At 34.9% G+C, this 20,930-nt stretch overlaps 1 protein-coding gene across 13 annotated transcripts in view; it reads right to left on the bottom strand.

The window, feature by feature from the left end:
* Positions 1 to 20,930, bottom strand: part of Scn1a (sodium voltage-gated channel alpha subunit 1) — a 171,950-nt gene that overhangs the window by 60,210 nt on the left and 90,810 nt on the right. For 12 of the 13 annotated variants that reach the window (XM_087199801.1, XM_087199806.1, XM_087199800.1 and 9 more), the window contains 8 exons: positions 12,669 to 12,789; positions 10,044 to 10,131; positions 8,494 to 8,622; positions 6,470 to 6,561; positions 5,372 to 5,641; positions 2,568 to 2,631; positions 1,905 to 2,046; positions 974 to 1,180 (listed from right to left, as the gene is read on the bottom strand). In XM_087199801.1, coding sequence (XP_087055927.1) covers positions 974 to 1,180; positions 1,905 to 2,046; positions 2,568 to 2,631; positions 5,372 to 5,641; positions 6,470 to 6,561; positions 8,494 to 8,622; positions 10,044 to 10,131; positions 12,669 to 12,789 — 1,113 coding nt within the window. The remainder of the gene's footprint in view (positions 1 to 973; positions 1,181 to 1,904; positions 2,047 to 2,567; positions 2,632 to 5,371; positions 5,642 to 6,469; positions 6,562 to 8,493; positions 8,623 to 10,043; positions 10,132 to 12,668; positions 12,790 to 20,930) is intronic. The other variant, XM_087199833.1, reaches the window with a different exon arrangement.

Consider the following 20,930-nt stretch of genomic DNA (forward strand, 5'->3'; position numbering starts at 1 on the left):
GAAACAAAATGTTCATTTCACCAAAAATTGGCCACCATCTTCAGCTCAACACTCATTCTTACTGGCCTTGTGAGTTTGAGTTAAATTGACACTTTGGATCAAAACCTGTACTGGTACTAAATTGGCATTTTTATTATTATATCTGTTCCTAGATGTAACTTCAACACAGGACTCTTGCATATACATTAATATACTTGAAGAAAATTTCTTTTTTAAAAAAGATCGTGAGTTTGTATGCTACACAGAAAGAATGAGGAAAGATAGGAATACTAGGACAGACATTTTATAATTAATTGCAGGATGGGCAATAACACTTCATTATAAGCTCACTGTAAGAACTAATAAACCTTATTCTATGATCAATTTCTTTTAAAGGCAATTAACAAATCATATTAGAAGAGACTTTTTTTGTACTGGGGATCGAACTCAGGACCTTGCACTTGCAAGGCAGGCGTGGTGCCACTGAGCTAAATCCCTTGGCAATACATTTTTGATTAAAGAAAGGAAGAGACTATTTTTGAGATAGATGAAGATCTTTTTCACAATAACCAATAATTTTATCCTGAGAATGATAATTTCCTTAGTATTTTCTCCTAATGGCAACATACTGATTCAGTAAAAGTTTTTCACCTCCCAGACCCCGTAAAATACATTTTTTAAATTGTGAAAATCTTGTTGATTTTAATATACTTTTTATTATAATTTATAATTGCAAACATCTTAGAGTAATTAAATGATATAATTAGATTAACTGTACGTAAATGGATGATAAAAGTATAGAAACTTTTACTAACACCTCCTACTACCAACTTCTTAAAGTACTATTAAACAATTACATCTCTTATTTTTCTCTAATATTTTTGTAAGAATTAAAAACTTTAAAAGTTGCTGGTAAAATATTATTGTTATTATTGTTATTATTATTAATAAAACTTGGTACTATGAGAAAAGTATGTTTGATTTGGTAATTTACCTGAGCTGTCTCTTGCTGCTTTTTAAGCTGTTCAAGCATTTGCTGAAATTCTGCCTCTTTCTGCTCTGCCTCTTCCAAGGTGGCCTGATTCTGTTCCTCATAGGCCATGGCCACAACGGCCAGGATCAAATTTATTAAGTAGAATGAGCCCAAGAAAATGACCAGAACAAAAAATATCATGTATGTTTTCCCAGCAGCACGCAATGTCTGGACACAAAAATATGACAATTTTTTCAACATTATTCATTAACAGATAGCAGAACTATGCTATGAATGATGATTACATTGCTCACAAGTCTTTTTATTGTTTTTGAGGCCCTGGGGATTGAACCCAAGGCTAGTGCTGTGTTCTAGGAGAGTGCTATATCTCATTCCCGAGTTGCTGGGATTACAGGTGCATGCCACCACACCCAGCTCCTCCTACTTCTTTCACTGTTTTATTAACCTTCACCTCTTCTTTCACCTTAAACTTATGCATTCCTATTCTGATCTCTAGGAGGGAGTTCTTGGATTCATCAAGAATAAAAAATAATAAAATATAATTGAGACCTCCATCAAAATGCTGAACCTTTGGTGAACATCAGACACCAAAATTATTTCTGTATCCACCTCATTTTCTTCACCTCCCACCTGAGAGATAATACTTGAGGAAGGAGAAAGGATTGAAAGGGAGATTATGCCTTTATTATAGAGGAGCCTGTGTTTGAAAAGAGTAAGAAATATGACTTGAGTCAAAGAAAAAAGGGAGAAAATTACTATCCTTTGCATTACTCTGATTCATATGTATTATAATGAATGGGATAGAGAAGCTCAAATCTCTGAATTTTAAGTCCTACTGTACTATATTATGCTGTAGTTTAGATGTCATGATTCACTTCATATTTTTGTATACTTCTACTTAAATGCAGTATGTATCTCTTCAAATTCTCACCAGTTGGTAAAGATTTTCCCAGAAGTCCTGAGTCATCAGTCGAAACAGGGACAAAAATGCCCAACTGAAGGTATCAAAGCTTGTGTAACCATAATTAGGGTTTCTACCAGCTTTCACACAAATATATCCTTCTGGGCATTGGCTGTAAGTAGGGAAGAAGAAAGTATTGCAAGACATTCTGCTGTTGTTTTAGTCTGGTAGATTCCCATACTTATTATCTAGCCCAATGATTTGCTATTTCAAAAGATAGTAGTATGATAACTATCACATTTGAAACTTTTGACTTAATATAATTTTACTAGCCACTTGTTGTCATCATCAAATTATGGGATAGAATTCCTAATAACATTTTATGAAGCTATTTGTTTTTATAATTAGCATTTAAATGTAATTCGATTTCATTTTCCTTTCCTGTGGAGTCTCCAGAGTTGATTCATGGCTAATATATTTACTAAAGGAGTCAGCATTATAGCTAACAGTACTACTTTTTCACAGAAAAAACTTACCTAAAATTTAAATGATCTCATGGTTTCTAAATAACCTTAATAACAGCAAATTGGTATGCAAAGAGTTAGTTGGATGCTATCAGTTTCTACAAAAGAAAATATACATATATGTGTGTGTACATTCATACACACAAACACACACAGATTAATGGCTTACCCTGCATCAGAGCTATTTCCACATAGTAGTGCATCTAAAAAACCCTCCAGGAAATAATGATACCCTGTTTGAAAATAGAAAATCATATGACAAATGTTTGCACTGTTAAAAACACTAAATTGCTAATAGCAAGAGCAGGTCCTACTTTTAGGATCACTGAGTGATTTTAATTATTTCACACAATTCATTCAAAGCAAACATTTACTCCCTTTCCCTCCAAATATTAGATGTTATTTTAAGGGTATCGGATACTAGTTACTGTAGGTGAGCATTACATTATCTCAGTGTTTCTAGCAAACTACTTACCTTCTTTCAACCTCCAGATAAAGTATCACTACTTCTAAGAAATTTGCCTTCAACCTCTACTTCTTTTCCACTAAAGACTGAAAGAATTAAGAAACTTCCTCACAGAGTTACCAGTAACATGCATACACTTACATTTTTATTATACTCATTATCCTATATTGTGACTATTTGTTTTCAATATTATTACTCCTAGAAATAAAGTCACAATGATTAATTTTTTGATGTCACTAGTGTTTGAGACCTGGTAGTTTTTCAGTAAAGTTTATTTAATGGATAAGTAAACATTTGATAGTAAGCGAATTAAATAATAACTTTTGGATTTTGTAAGAAAAAATACTTTTTAGATGCTAAATTATCATAGTAATTTATTCCATGCATAATTTTGTAAAGGATACAGGACCATCTAGGGAAAATTTCATTATAACTACAAGATATCAAAAATTTGTTCAGAATTTATCAAAGTTCTTTTACTTTAATTCTAATTGAAAGTTTAAAAAGAACAATGGCAATGTTTTTTCTATATTTCAAGAAGTCATGATATTTGGAAGTTAAAAAGTTTTTTCCTTTAGATTTAATGACCTAAAAACCTTAACTTGAAGAAAATATAACTTTACTCATAATATTTACTTTAGTTACAATGAATTTAATTTTCTATCACTTTTTTTTTTTTTTGGTACCGGGGATCAAACTCAGGACCTTGGGCTTGTGAGGCAGGTGCCAGAACCACTGAGCTAAATCCCCGGCCCTCTATCACTTTTAAAATGGAATCATTTTACTTATACCTGTATTTGATTTCAAATAATTTTTTTTCAAAAAGTGGACTACTATTAGGACAAATGATAATAATCATATTTTTAGAGCTGAAAATAATCTCAGATATTCTTGATTTCTTTTAATTTGAGTTTAAGAAAAACAGTCCACTACATTTTTACTAGGAGAATCAACCCTAAGTTACATCTTCAGAGTCAGTGTTTTGATTTTAGATAAAAATCAAACTAACAACAGATTTAGAGGGTTGGTGACAGCAGTGGATTTATTGACAACGTATGAAGTGAAAAAGGCACATTTGTATTTTACTCTAATCCTGGGCTCTTCATCACTGGACAGTCTTCCCATGTAAGAGAAGAAATCGAAGGAAATAAAGTACATGAGAACCTTTGGTAAACCCTAATGTACTATGCAGTGTGACCCATTAACCCTTGATAACAGAATGCCAGAAACTGTGCCAGGACACTGGAGAAAGTGATGCTTTAGGGAGCTAATAGTTTAGTACATTATTTTCTTTTTTTATGGAAATACCATGTGACCTAAAGATAAATACTCTTCTTCTTGCAAAGTAATATTGCAAAGGAATAGAGTACAAAATTATATTCACTTAAGCTTCAGAAGAGTGATAGAAAATGTCAGATAAATAAGTGAATAAACCAAGTTATTGGTTTATCTTTATTCCAAGCATTTAGACAAATTAGTCGAACACTGAAATAGTTTATTCTAGAAGGATGGAAAAAATAATTAGTCTAATACTTTCTTTTTAAAGTGACAATAAAAGCAAGTAAAATTTTCTCTTTAATTTTATTATTTACCCGTAACATATTCAAAAAACAGTGTCAGCACATGATTCATAAGGAAAAGAAATATCTGTACATGAAAAAATATTAAGTATATAAAAATTAAACTCAAAATGTGCTCACACGTAGCTATATCTTTATTATTCACAGAAAAAAAAAAGAAAAAAAATCCAGTGATGGAACAAGTAGAATGGGTCACAGAAATTACAGATGTTTTATAATCCTTAAGGAAATGATAGCACCCTAGAAAATAATAAAGCATACAGTCAGTGTTTCCTAATAACTCTAGATCTGGAATAAAATGGTTGTTCAGCAAGTTCACTTATCCATATTTAGTGGTATGCTAAAAAATATTTTGCAAGTTGTTAAATTCCAGATCAAGAAAAATTCTTCAGCCTCTCACATGATGGCGCAACAGAAAGAGGCATTTGGGAGTCAAAATAAGAACTATTATCAATTTTAAAAAGTGAAATATGTGCAAACCATTAATTGGTGATTAACAATTTTTCTTTAAAATTCATTGCAGAAATAGAAATGACTTGTTATTTAAAATCCAGGGAAGAGGCTGGGGAATGTAGCTAAGTGGTTAAATTCCCCTAGCATGTGAAAGGCCATGGATTAAAAAGAAAAGAAACCAAATAAATAAAATTTATGGAAAAGAAATATTAAATATAAATATAATTTTAAATAATTTGATTAGGTATTTTTCAAAGAGACTACAATCTCTTTCTTGTTTGTTTGGGGTTTTTTTTGGTACACGGGGATTGAACTCGGGATCTTGCGCTTAGCGAGGCAGGCGCCGGAACCACTGAGCTAAATCCCTGGCCCTACAGTCTCTTTCTTATGCTTTCATTTTTAACTTGTCCACAACTAGATAGATGAAAGGCAGGTAAGCAAAGAAAAAAATATATACATAACACTAATTCTTACTTGAATCTTGAATATACGTCTTCCAATCAAACTCATAAACAGTTTCATTTACAAGTGTGCCATTGTAATCCACAGTAATATTCTTTTCTATACTATGTTCCTCCAGGGAAGCGTTGGTAGCAGGCCACTGTATACATTTGTTCCGCAGGTTGCCCATGAACAGCTGCAGCCCTATTAGTGCAAACACGCTCAGACAGAACACAGTCAGGATCATGACATCAGACAGCTTCTTCACTGACTGGATCAACGCCCCCACGATGGTCTTCAGGCCTGAAAGAAGAGGCCTATTGCTTTGAAAGCACGTCTGGGATAACAAATGCTTCATATGATTCTCTTAAAAATGGAATCCATGAATAAGTCTAAGAATACAATATTAGTGGAGGGCAACTCTCTTGGAAGGCTGAAGAGCTCATGAAGATGAACTCTGAAAACTTAATGATCCAAACAGTGAAATCCAATTCCAATTCCATTATAATGAGAAAAAATAGTGAAGGTTCATGATTCTCATGAAATTTATATTAAGGAAAGGCTCTTGAGTTTCTCCTCTTTTGCTAGTGAAGATTATCCACTCTTTCTCTAGAGTTAATTGTCAATTTTGTAACCAATTACCTGAATAAATATGGTTGAATTCCTACCAATAAACAGGAAAGATTTTGCTGTAAAACTGGGGGTGGTTTAAAGTTCAAGTTCATTTTAAGATAAATCCTCCATGCAGACTCATGAAATATTTACTATATTATTCTTTGCCATTTTTTTTAGGAAAAGACTTAGAATATTTATGTTGTTTATACATAGGAATCAATGGCCACAATGAATAAGAAATTAGAGATTCATGGATTCAACAGGAAAAATGTTTATAAAACTGACATGACAAAAATATCTCTAAATGCAAATCACTTAAGCTATATATTACAATGTCTTATTTAGAAAACTGTTAAATTCCAAGACTGATAAAATTTAAGCTTAAACAGTAATCATCATTTTCTGTGAAACCCTCTGTCTTATCATTCTTGACTATCTGTACATAATGCTAAACACCAAGCAAAAAGGCTGATGCTAAAAGAACTTAACAAGTCAACTGTTTAACTTAGCTCTCACCTGGAATGACTGAAATAGTTTTCAGTGCTCGGAGAACTCTGAATGTTCTCAATGCTGAGACATTGCCCAGGTCCACAAACTCTGTCACATACCTGTAGCAGGGAGTTCACACACAAACACAGTAACAAGATAAAAAGACAGGTGTAGGTCCCTGTGCTTAACACTAACTACTTCTTACCTGGTGTTATGTAAGTAGTTTTCAAAGCTCTTGAGAATCTGAAATTGCAAAGAACTTAAAAAGTGCCTAGTTTACAAATTCTGTTACATATCTGTAGAATTAAAATCAGAGTTACTCAAGATTTGGGCAGGGTTTATGTTGTTTGGTACTTTTATAAAGATTTTTCTGGTGATCTTAAATAACAAATATTTTAAGTGGCAAATTAGAAATTAAAGTCTACTGCTGTGGGTTTATTTTCATGATTTAAGACCATTAGCTTCCAAAGTGTCATTCCTGCTGCCATTTTGGAAAGGGATGTAATCAACATCATGTGTAATTTAGGAGAATTAAGTAAAAAGAAAATAAATACTGGCTATGGATTCAATGTTTCAATTAGGAAATTCACCCAAGAGAAATTTAGACATGAAAAGGCACATTGTCTTATTCCTTTTAAGTACAAAATATCATCTTTCTACTATATCTTTTAAATAAAAATTAGGCAAATTAAGAACAACATTTTATGGTACACCATTATTGGTATTTTATGCTCAAGAAACAAAAGCCCCAATTGCCTTCTTTTAAGCTGTCACTAGAGAGAATGGTGTAGAATTGGTTCATCTTGATCAGATATCAAATTAAGACCAGATAGGCAGTGTTTGGAACTCTGACTTGTATCAGTGGTATGAGGCGATCCACCACAATACACTTGCAAAGGCCAAGAAGGAGGGTTCCCAAATGAGGGCCAGTGGTGTTGCTCCACAATCCTCCACATTTTATTTTCACCTATTCCTAAATGGATTTGCATCATTTTTTTTTTTTTTGGTACCGGCGATCGAACTCCGGTCCTTGAACTTGCGCAGCAGGTGGTGAAACCACTGAGCTAAATCCCCGGCCCCTGCATCATTTTTTTTTTTTTAGTTCTCTTTCTGGGTAAATTTAGCAATAGGAAATAAAAAGAGAGACACAGGAATTGTCCATATTACTGAATATACATGGATAGCAGGAAGCTCATAGGCATAAGATAAAGATAAATGTTATGTTAATGGTAAAGAAAGAGATGAAGAAGGCCATAAAGAGAAAGAGGAGAGGAAGTAAGGAGTCAGAAAAGAAATGAAGCCGAGAGAATGTGTTTGTTTATAAGCCTTAATGATCAGTCTGTTGGTGGAATAATCATTCATTAAATTGATGTAATATATCTTTCCTGTTTGATTCTTAGAGTATTTTAGTGCATGTAGATATTTATGTTTTATTACTCCATCAAAGTTGTGAGTTTTTGTTTTGTTTTGTTTTGTTTTAGACAGGGTTTCACTATGTAATTCAGGCTGGCCTTGAACTCACTATGTAGCCGAGGCTGGCCTCAAATTCGTGGTGATCCTCCTGCCTCAGCCTCCCAAGTGCTGGGATTATAGGCATGCAACACCATGCCAGGCTACTTGATCAAAGTAATAAAAGAAGCTGTGCATGAATGTGCATAGCAGAGGTAAGGTTAGTACAAATTTGTGGAACCAGTAGAATTGTTTGTGCCTGTAACTTTTAAAGCCATTTTCATGGGCATATTACAAACATGTGCATTTTTATATTAAGGTGTATGTATGTCTGTGTGTGTGTGCTAGAAGAGTGGCATATACAAAATTTGTTTACATTTTTTATGTGTGAAAATTGTAGTTTCAACTACTGCAAAGACTTCATGCCATGGTGAAGATGAAATGTCACCTAGACCTCTGAGGTGCTAAATTGAAACAGAGCTTAAACGTCATAAATTATGCCCAAATATTCTACAGGTAGAGCAAACCTATTCTTTAAAAACATAAACACTAACAGAAAACTAAATATAGTCTTTTTTTGAAGTCTCAGAAAAAGCACTTACGCGAATGTAATGACAGTGAAATCAAGCCAATTCCATGGATCACGAAGGAAAGTAAAATCTTCTAAACAGAAGCCCCTTGCAATAATTTTTATGAGTGATTCAAAAGTATATATCCCTGTGAAGGTGTACCTAGAAACAAGTATTCAAAAATTGATAAAGTAATATTTTTCTTTCAAAACGTATCAATTTCTTATCCCTCTGTCAGTACAATAGTGGAGAATTAAAGAAGAAACCAAAGTAGATTGGCTTTATTTTTATAGAATTAAAACATATCCCTAAATTTAAATTCAACTCCCTAACACATAAAGAGTTGCTTTAAAAGTATGGTAAGAGCAATGTGACAAACCCATGCCATGTAAAGTCAGTCTAGCTACAGCCTGAAATGTCTCCATATGGACAGAAATGAATAGAGCCTCCTGAGAATTAGCCAGTGAGTTCAAAAGGTACAGGAACCAATCAATAATATTGCAGAAGCATAGAATAATTTTCCTTTAGAAGGCAAAGAATTATCAGTTTTAATGAGAATTCTCAGATTTTTAAAGAATGAGAAGACACTGACAAGTTTCCTTTTTTAAAATATAGGCTAATTTACCTGGAAAAGGACTTTATTAAAATCCTAGTAAATAATTCTGAGTTATAAGAGGTGAAAATCTAATTTTGAGTAAAACTTTGTAATAATTCAGAAATTTTCTATCTAGAATTTGGAGTTGGTGGATAGTATAAAATTATAGAAGACAGAGTAACTGAAGACCTTAGGGGACTACATATTAACATCAATATTTTAGGAATTCTTTGAATATAAAGGTTTGTTATTTCTCATGAATCCATCCATTTTCTTATTGGCTCCAACCTGGGAGTATAAAGAAAAGAGGCTCTCGGGAACAGCTCACAGCAGTAGGGTCAGCAGGTGCAAAGTGTTAGGAACTACAGCACAAGCAGTGTGAGCAGGTGTGGAGCTTTGATTGTAGAAGCCCCAGCTGCAAGTACCACCAACACGGCCCCTCTGCCCTCAAGGGGGGGGTCTCAAGTTTTACAATCTTGAAATTTTTAATTTTTTTAAGCCAAAGTTTTGGTTACCATGCCTGAAATTCATATAGTCCTGACCGGAAGTGAATGTGTTTGATGGAAGGAGAACTTTGTGAGGTTTAACATTATCTTCTTATGGCATTTATAACTTTTCCTTCTGGAGTCTTAATTCACTGAATTAGTTGGGAGTTTGACTGGATACAAGACTCTGGTGCTTTTCTGTCATTGCTTTCATGAAGTTTCCCTGGATAATGTAATCCTAAAGGAAGAGTGGTGAGTGTTCAGGTATAATGGACTTCCAGTGACTATCAGGTACAGGTAAAAGAGAGGAAATAGATCTAACACCAGCAAGCCTAAGCACTAATTGTGCAGGCCAATTCTTTCTGCAAGACTGTGTTTACAAACAGCTTTAATACAAATGCTCTTCAGTTTTATTTCAAGGATACATTAAGGCATAGTTTCAAAATACTCAGTATACATATACATTTATATATTTAAATATTTAAAATGTGAGTTGAACTTACTCTACATTCTTTGTCCAGTCAGGAGGGTTACTCATTGTCATAAACACACAGTTCGTCAAAATAGTGCACATAATTAGCATGCTGAATAATGTAGGCTTTTGTTAAGGAACACACAAAAGAAAATTCAACTTCAATTATTATATTATGTAAAACTAACATAGAAAAGCCTGAAATGTAGCTTAGTCAAGATTCAGTGAGGGATATACTGTGCATGAGTCAACTAATCAGTGTAAACTTCAGTTTCCTCATCTGTAACATGTGGGTAATAAGATAATCTTCACAGAATAATTGCTTAGATTAAATGAGATGGGATATGAGAAGGCATTATGTAGTATAAGGCATTGCTTTTGCAACTTTTATTTTTTGAGACAGCATCTCATTGTACAGCCCATGCTGGCCTAGAACTTGCCATCCACCTGCCTTAGCCTCCCAAATGCTTGGATTACAGGCATGTGGTACCATATCTGCCTGGGTTTTGCAACTTTATTAACCTGATATATTTATATCTCAGAGAACTTTAGTTGAGGAGGCTGTGTTTGTGCCATCTGGAGTTGCTCAGTTTTTGAGCAGAAAATATTGAACTAATTCAGGCAATTAAAATAACTAAATATTGAAGAAGGGCACATATCTGCAATATGGAAATTTTTTCAACATGTTATCGAGTATACCTCAATGCAAGAAAATCATTTATAGTCAAAGTACAGCGTGATGCTAAGCATTAGGTTGTTCTATTTCAACTGAATTTATCCAAGTGCAGCAATACTGGAGGACATAAAAAGTAAATATTTTTAATAAGACTTAATGATGTCAATGCTGAATGCACCTTGAGACCATAATGTGAAATGAAGTTAGTCAGACGCAAAAACTTAAATATTGCATCGTTTCTCTTCTATGAGAGATCCAAAGTGTAAGTAAAATGCAAAATGAAAGATAGATAATAATAAGTAGGAAGGTAGATCTTTTGCAAAAGAGAAGGGAACCCAGAGATGGAGGGAGTGGGGAGGACAAGAGGAGAGAGCATGAAAAAAGAATGAAGACTCGTTATATATAGGGACAAACGCCCTGTGAGAACTGTAACCATTATGTGCTACAAACATGAACTAATAAACAATAAAAATTGAAATAAAAAGACTCAATAATGTGAATGTAATGAAAATTCAACATAAAAAGTGATCTCCAGTGAGAGACTCATCTTCTTTGCACCACTGAACTCTCCTGAGTGTCCACTTACTTTTATACAATGGAGCTGATGATGAACAGTACCATCATTTTGTACGCAAACCAAAAAAATTAAGATGTGGTGAAATGCTAGGAACAAAGCCTGTGTGTCAATAAATATGCTTGTTCTAAGTGTTAGATAAAACAAAAGAAGTAATAGAATCAAGGAGATGAAAAGAACATTAAAAAACAACTAATCTTAACATTCATTTTTAGAAATCAGGGAAGTAAGGCCTCGGCTCGAGAGAATTAGCTTGGCATAGGACTATAGAACACAGGTTTTCTGCTTTCAGTTCCAATATTCTTTCCACTAATGATTACTGCCCAAACAAAAATTTTCCATAAGTGAAAAAGAAAATTTTCATTAAATGACCACATGATGGCACTAGGAATCCAAAGATAGGAAAATACGCTACCATTGTATTTGAAACCTTGACCGCTCTTGCTACCACCTTAAAAACAGAATGGTCTTTTAGTTTTGGTGGTTTTTATTTTTTGTGGAGTTTTTCTTTTTGTTTTTTGGCAGTGCTGGATATCCAACCCAGGGCCTTGTTCTTGGAAGTGCACTATCACTGAGCTGTACCTCCAGCCCAGACTTTAAGATTTTAGAATCCATATTTCTAAAAATTAAGGATATGAGCTTATGATAATTAGGGTAGAATTTCTATACTTATTATGGGTCACATCATCAGAAAGAAGTTTTGTGCTTATAAAGTTAATAGAGGAAGTTAGTTGTAGAAACCTTTTTAACACCAATCAGAGGCAAATCCCCTAAGACCATTTGGAAATATAATCTTAGCTTCTTTCATTAACTTCCAGAATCTTTACTAGGCAATCAGTTTTGCATGGCAGACTCATAATTCAGTGACTTAAATTTGAAATTCAGCCAGTATTCCAGTACATCTTTCATGAAAACCATCAGGAAAGTTTAAGAATTTGTTATGTACTTTCCAAAGTCTCCTGGCATTCTCCTACAGAAAATATACTTACCAGTTTATTCTAAGGCACTTTAAAGTGCTTTACATCATAGCTAAGGATGATCTTGATTCAAGAAGTATATTTGTTTGTTATTATGTCATTATTCATTGAAAATTTTATGCATCTTTGTTCAAAAATGGTGAAGATAAACATAGTTATCTTGTCGTTTTGTAGGATTCAATATTTAAGAGTATTTTTAGAAATAAAACAAGCATACATACATATATGTAATGTTAAAGACTTTCTAATTCTAAGCGACACCTATGTGATTAATCAACTTCAAGAATAAAGTTTCTATGACACAGGAAGATACAAAATCAGAGTGATGAAATCTATAGAATATGGATGTTTCCCAATTTAATTTTATATTTAGTTACAAAGCATTATCAATTATGTAGAAATAGTTAATATTAACAACTTGAAAAGGATATGAATGTACCAAAATCTTAATAGCTATTTTCCTAAGAGGATTGAAGGGAGTTAAAATGTACAGGGCAGAGGTGGCACTGAACCGGAAGATGGCCTTCCCTTTATTCAATACTATAAAAGTCTGTAAGACAGGAACACAACAAAGAAGTGTAAAAGCATAAACCACTTAAATGCCATTATTTTCAGTTATTTTTTTATAATGAATAATTCTAGAATTATACAAGAAATCATGGTAATCACAACTTTTTAATGTGTACCACGAATGGACTGTATATAACTGGATCTCTTCTTAGCTAGAGGAGAAATCTAATGTTAACACTTAACCTATTTTACCTGATACTTACCTGCAATTTTATTGTACTTGGGAACCTTAGCCAAGGAAATTTTTATTTTTTGTTAGTGTTTTAAATGTCTGTGTTAGATGAAAGTCCTAAATGTATGTACATTTCATTTTTATTTATATAATCCCTTTATTTTTTACTGAGGATTAAACTCCGGACCTTGTGCTTGTGAAGTAGGCAGTGGAACCACTGAGCTAAATCCCCAGCCCTTTATTTTTATTTATATACATTTTTTATACATCACTTTAATATTAATTTCAATTTTCCCATTTCAAATTTTTTGAAAATTAATACTGAGGAATGCAAAATCATTAAATAAAACTGATAAATATTTTTGAAGCAAATAGTCTTTTACATCTGTGCTTATAAAAAAATTATTACTCTGGTGGTAACAGAAGATAAAAGTATCTACCATCAAACCCACTCTTGCATTAGATGGATGTAATCCAATAATTGATTTCTAGAGACCAGGTTTCCTGGAGAGTATCCGTGCACCAGTAGTGCTAAATTCCGTACTGGGATTTTGGAGTTAGCTGACACATTGTGTTCTAATCTCAACTGACTATCTCTTATAGCACTTCCTTTGGACAGAGGAAAATCTCAGAGCCTTTGAAGAACCCAGGATCCATGAGTGTGAATGGAATTACATCTGGAAAATTAGACTTTTTGATAACAACTGGTAGTGTGCAGACAAGAGATTTAAGAAACAACATGCAATAGTGTGCAAAGGGCTGGGATTTGGTGATTATACTGCACTCAGAAAGAGTCAGATGTGTGGCAAGGCTATTTTCTTTGTGGAGAAATATAAAGAGAAGAGAATTTTCAGCTCTTATTTTATGTCTTTTTTGGCAGTGCAGGAGATTGAATGCAAGACCTTATACAAGCGCTGCACCACTGAGATATGACCCTAGCCCAGCTTTTTTGACATCAAAAGCTTTGTTTTTTAGCCTTAGGAGGCATATTTGCATAAGGCCTATTATGACAAAGTAAACCATGACTTTAAATTTATTTTCTCCTAAGAATTCCTGATATTGCTTTATTTTCTACATTCAGGATTTAGGTCATTAATAGGGTTGTCCTTCCTTTTCACCCTCTACCATCAAGTTTTTCAAATAATCATTTCAAATATTACCTGAGTTGCTGTTTGAAAATATCACTATCTTGGATTAATAGAAGAGAAATCTGCTGTGCAAATGTGGTCTGCAAGTCACTCCTGGGCCATAACAAGGTAAGTACAAATATTGACAATACATTTGTGTTTAGAAACTTGGAAAGCAATTTGACAAACTAATAGTGTGTCTGTTGAATCTCATAATAACAATGTAGGAGGCTGCAATTTGTCTCAAAGTTTCATTGCAATTTTTTAGAAATTAATTTTGCTACACTTTATAAAAGACAGAACAGGAGAGAAGCTTTCCTTTAAGCTTATCCTCTGTGTTCCTGCTATCATCATTGAAAGACTCAGTCCAGATCATAAAGAACATTGTACCATGAAGTCAATTTGTAGGAGGAGGGGTTGCATCTGTGCTTTCTGAGGAAAAAACACCCATTGACAATACTTAGTTTTTTCCTCTGATTCATCCAATGTTTCGGTCCCTAAATGACATTGTGAAATCATTATAAAACATGTACAGACTTCTGCTATGCAAATGCCTTTGCTGTGGGGAATAGGAGCATGCAAGGACACGGAAGGGCAAAAATGAGTTAACTCAGGACTAAATGTGGCCCACCTTTCAAAACTAGTGCATATGCCTTCTCTCTCTCAAAATATGTGTGAAAACATGATAGATATAGTTGAAGAACCAGTAAAAATATAACACAGAGTGTATACAAGGTATACTCAAACAGAATCCCACTGGGTATGGTGGAACAGGCCTGTAATTCCAGCACTCAGGAGGCTGAGGCAGGAGAATAGCTGTGAGGTCAAGGGCAGCCTGAACTATACTGTGAGACCCTGTTTCAAAAAAAAAAAAAAATAATAAACAGAACAAAAGAAAAATCTGAGAATTTTTTCATTCCAAATGATATTATAAACTAATTCTGAAGTGGATACAGTGATACAAAGAGCTCCAAAGAGATAATGAGGAAAAACTGACAATCACAGGTAGCCTAAATCGGGAGAAGGTGAGGGTTGGCAAGATGATTCTGATTATAGCTCAGTGCTGGAAAAGGTAAGGAAGGACCACTATGAGAGGAAGTCAGCTGTGATTCTGGCTCCTTGGCCACTCTCAGCCCAAACCATGAGCAGAGAAAATACATTCTGAAAAAAAGAAAAAAGAAAGAAAAAGAGGGAAAACGGGTGGCAAAACAAACAGCGGAGCCAGAGCAGCTAAAGAAAAGGGTGGAGGAGAGGAAACATTTTGCCCTGAGACTAAAAAAGTAAGAGAAACAAGACTCAGAAACTTGAATGTGAGGGACCCAAAAAGGTCTCAGCAAGAAGAATTTAATGAAAATACCACACCCTTAATGTTAACAAGTAATTCTACATTTAAAAGTTTTTGATGGATAAATCAACCCTTTGAAATAAAAGTTAAAGGAAAATGGACAAAATTCTTGGTTGTTCAAGGCTTAGGTGGAACCTTATACTGATTTTAGGATGTATTCCAATTATTTATGTAAGTATGTATGTATGTATGTATTTCAAAGAGCATTCAGATTTTTTTATAATCTGATATTTGTAAGATTTTTTTGCAGTATGTATATGCTTGCAATTTAAATTTATAATTGAATTAATGAGTTTTTACTGCACAATAATATTTTCTCTGCTTTAATTTTTCACAAAACATACAGATGGGCAAGATTTCTTTGATGGAGCTACCCAGAAACGTGGCGATGCTGCCAAAATTAGGGGACCATTTTCATAGGGTTTTTTTCTGCAAAGATTCTGATTTCCTCATGCTGAAACATATATGCTTATATAAAAATTTCATGTATATCAATTTATATATTTATGGGTTTATTTTCAATAGTCTTATAAGAAAGCAAAAATATACAGATTTGTGTAGCAACTCAATATGTAGAATTTTAAATGTGTTGATATTATACACAGCTAAATTCCTTAGAAACATTATGGGCAGTCAGAGAGGGCTAGGCCCTTGAAGAAGTTAGAGCAGAGAGGCCTGTGCACGCCCTACCGAGGTCCTGAGTCACGCGGAAGACACTGAATCACCCCGCTGCAGACAGGCAGCCACCTGATTCCACAATACAAAGACACAGAGGACACCAGACCACCAGACCAAGGTACTGAGTCCCACTGTTCCCTGCCCAGAGGTAGGGGCTTCTGAGCCGTCGTCCCACTGCTCCTGGCCCAGAGGAAGGGGCATCTGAGCCACCATCCCACTGCTCCTGGTCCAGAGGAAGGGGTTTCCCAGCCACCATCCCTCCAGCTGCTCCCAGCCCACAGGAAAGGGCTTTTGGGGCACCATCCCTACCGCTGCTCCTGGCCCCTGTCCCACCTCACCCAGCTCAGAGGAGGTAATCTGTGCAGGCGCTAACAGCCTCCTGCCCCAGTTGAAATGAGAAAACACATAAATAAGTCTCAAAACCAGACTTCCAGATCACCTACAGCAACCCCAAAGGGAAATGAGATGGAACACTCTGATACTCAAGCACCTGGACCCACTGAATGGCCAACAAAAGGGGATCTGGAAAAAATGAAATCAGAAATAATTTCTCAGATAACAGGAGAAATTGTGCCCCTAGTGCAAGACATGATTAATAAATCTAGAGAGGAGCTCAGGAACATGATGGAATCCCAACATGAGAAACAAATGGAATCCATGAAACAGATGCAAATAGATTTCCAGGAGATGAAAAACTCCATTGAAAGTCTCCACAGCAGAATGAGCCAATGTGAGGACAGAATTTCAGATATAGAAGATAAGATTTCAATTAATGACCAGGAAAAGAAAAATTGCTTCAAAATTCTAAGGGGACATGAGAAATCAATCCAGCAGCTGCTAGATGATGCAAAAAAGAATAACATAAGGCTGATTGGGCTCAATGAAGAAACAGGAGAGAGTGCAGATGACATAAAAACATTTTCACAGAAATAATGGCAGAAAACTTCCCAAGCAGGGGAAAAGAGCTTGACATACAGATAAGTGAGGCATATAGGACTCCAAATAGCCTTGATCAAAAAAAATCTACACAGAGGCATATAATTGTTAAGATTCCAGAAACACAACAGAAGAACAAAGTTCTCCAAGCAGTCAGAGAAAAGAAACAAATCACATACAAAGGAAAGCCCATCAGAATCACAGCAGACTTCTCAACACAAACCGTCAAGGCAAGAAGAGCTTAGAGTGACATATTCCAAGTCCTAAAAGAAAACAGCCTCCAACCCAGATTGATGTACCCTGAAAAACTATCTTTCAAAATTGATGGAGAAATAAGATACTTTCATGACAAAAAGCACTTTAGGAACTTCGTGAATACCAAACCAGCACTCCAAAGAATTTTACACAATATCTTAGTAACAGACATTGAGGATCACAACCCCCGGAAGCAAAGCAGAATGAATCCATCTGGCATGACAAGAAATTAAATGTAAAGGGGGAGAACACAACAAAAAGAAAAAGTCATGGCAATGGCAAGTCAATACGTTTCAGTTATAACCATCAACGTTAATGGTCTCAATTCACCAATCAAAAGAAATAGACTGGCAGAATGGGTCAAGAAGCAAAATCCAACAATATGCTGCATACAAGAAACACACTTCATTCAAAAGGAAACTCATAGACTGAAAGTTAAAGGGTGGAAAACAATTCTCCATGTGACAGGAATCTAAAAAAAAGCAGGAGTAGCTATCCTCTTCGCAGATCAAGTAGATTTCAAACCAACACTGATTAAGAGAGATGAAGAAGGACATTACATCCTCATAAAGGGAAAAATCCAAGAGGAAGAGATGACAATCATAAATATCTACACACCAAACACTAGTGCACCCAACTATAGAAAACAAATACTAATGGACATGAAAAGCCATATATGCACTAATACAATTGTAGTGGGGGACCTCAACACCCCACTGTCACAAATAGATAGATCAACTAGACTAAAACTAAGTAATGAAATACTAGAACTTGATCAAACTCTTGAACAAATGAACTTAACAGATGTTTACAGAGTCTTCCACCCTACAAAATCAGAATACACATTCTTCTCAGCTGCACATGGGCCATTCTCCAAAATAGACCACATACTCACACATAGAACATGTTTAAGTAAGTGCAAAGGAATTGAAGTTATCCCCTGTACATTATCAGACCACAGTGTGATGAAATTGGAGATCCATAGCAAAAGAAACTCAAAAAATTTCATAAACATGTGGAAATTGAACAACACACTTCTGAATAACCAATGAGTCACAGAGGAAATTAAAGAAGAAATCAGACAGTTCCTTCAATTAAATAACAATGACAATACAACATATCAGAATCTATGGGACACAATGAAAACAGTCTTAAGAGGGAAATTCATAGCAGTGAATACTCACATTAGGAAAACAGAGTGAGCCCAATTAAACAACCTGATGCTGAACCTCAAGCTTCTAGAAAAAGAAGAGCAGGAAAACCCCAAAGCTCATACAAGGGAGGAAATTATAAAGATCAGAGGAGAAATCAATGCAATGGAGACTAAGAGAATGATACAAAAAAATCAATGAAGCCAAGAGTTGGTTCTTCAAAAGAATCAACAAAATTGACAAACCTTTAGCCAATCTTGTCAGAAAAAGGAAAGAAAAGGCCCAAATCCATGCAATTAGGAATGAAAAGGGTGAAATTACAACAGACCCAGCAGAAATACAGAGGATCATCAATACCTACTTCCAGAACCTATACACCAATAAGATGGACAACACAGAAGAAATGGACAGATTCCTAGATACATATGAATTACCAAAGTTGAATGAAGAAGACCTAAAAATTCTGAACAACCCAATATCAACCAATGAAATTGAAAATGTAATTAAAAACTTATCAATGAAGAAAAGCCTGGGCCCTGATGGCTTCACTGCTGAATTCTACAAGACATTTAGAGAGGAACTGCTGCCACTACTGTTTCAACTCCTAAATGAAATTGAAAGGGAAGCAATACTCCCAAATTCATTCCTGGAAGCAAGCATCACCTTGATCCCCAAAGTAGAGAAAGACCCAACTGAAAAAGAGAACTATAGGCCAATCTCACTAATGAACATAGATGCAAAAATCCTTAATAAGATACTGGCAAACAGAATGCAGAAGATCATCAAGAAGATCATATACCCTGATCAAGTGGGATTCATCCCAGGGATGCAGGGATGGTTCAATATATGCAAATCAATCAATGTAATACACTATATCAATAGAGCCAAGGACAAAAAACATATGATTATCTCCATAGATTCAGAAAAAGCATTTGACCAAATCCAACATGCATTTCTGATAAAAACCCTACAAAACATTGGAATAGATGGTCTCTACCTCAAACTGATAAAAGCCATCTATGAAAAACCAACAGCCAATATCATACTAAATGGTCAACAACTGAAATCCTTCATACTCAAATCAGGAACAAGACAAGGATGTCCACTATCATCACTCTTGTTCAATATAGTTCTGGAAACATTAGCCACGACAATTAGACAAGAGAAAGAAATAAAAGGAATAAAGATAGGAAATGAAGAAGTCAAATTGTCATTATTTGCAGATGACATGATACTCTATATAGAAGACCCCAAGAGCTCCACCAAAAGTCTTCTAGACTTAATAACCAAATTCAGTCAAGTAGCTGGTTACAAGGTTGACACACAAAAATCAATATCATTCCTCTACACGAATGACAGACTCACTGAGAGAGAAATAGGGCAAATAATTCCTTTCACAATAGCATCCAAAAAACTGAAATACCTAGGAATCATCCTACTGAAAGAAATCAAAGACCTCTTCTCTGAAAACTATGGCATTCTGAAAAGAGAGATTGAAGATGATATCAGAAAATAGACAGACATCCCCTGCTCCTGAGTAGGAAGGATTAATATAGTGAAAATAGCCATACTTCTAAAACTGCTATATAGATTTAATGCAATTCCAATTGAGATCCCAGCAGCATACTTCATAGACCTCGAGAAAACAATCCAAAAATTCATTTGGATCAAGAAGAGACCCAGAATAGCAAAAGCAATTCTAGGTAACAGAGACATGGCAGGGGGTATCACAATCCCCAACCTGCAACTCTACTACAAAGCTACTGTGATAAAAACAGCATGGTACTGGCAAAGAAACAGACTTGAGGACCAGTGGAACAAATTAGAAGATGCAGAAACAACACCAGACACACTCAGCCATCTCATCTTTGATAAAGGAGCCAAACACCCTCACTGGAGGAAAGATAGCCTCTTTAATAAATGGTGCTGGAAAAATTGGGCTTCAACTTGCCAAAGAGTAAAAGTAGACCTATATCTCTCACAATGCACTAATCTAAAACCAAAATGGATTAAAGATCTAAATATTAAAATAGAAACTCTGAACCAGTTGGAACAGAAGTTAGGTAGAACCCTTGAAGACATCGGTGTAGGAAAAGATTTTATGAACAAAACCTCAGTTGCCCATGAGCTAGCACAAACAATCAACAAGTGGGATCTCTTCTTATTAAAAGGCTTCTGCACAGCAAGAGAGACCACCAGCAGTGTGAAGAGACAACCCACAATGTGGGAAAAAATCTTCACCTCTCTTCCTCAGACAAAGGTCTACTATCTCGAATCTATAAAGAACTTAAAAAGATCAAACCTCCCAAATTTAAAGACCCAATCCAAAAATGGGCATCTGAAATGAACAGACATTTCTCACACAAAGAAGTAGAAATAGCAAATAAATACATGAAAAAATGCTCAACATCACTGGTCATTCGAGAGATGCAAATGAAAACAACACTGAGATTCCAC

The sequence above is a fragment of the Heterocephalus glaber genome, unplaced genomic scaffold (assembly GCF_053883595.1).
Source record: "Heterocephalus glaber isolate CG9 unplaced genomic scaffold, H.glaber_assembly_v1.0 deba00000347, whole genome shotgun sequence".
Lineage (NCBI taxonomy): Eukaryota > Metazoa > Chordata > Mammalia > Rodentia > Bathyergidae > Heterocephalus > Heterocephalus glaber.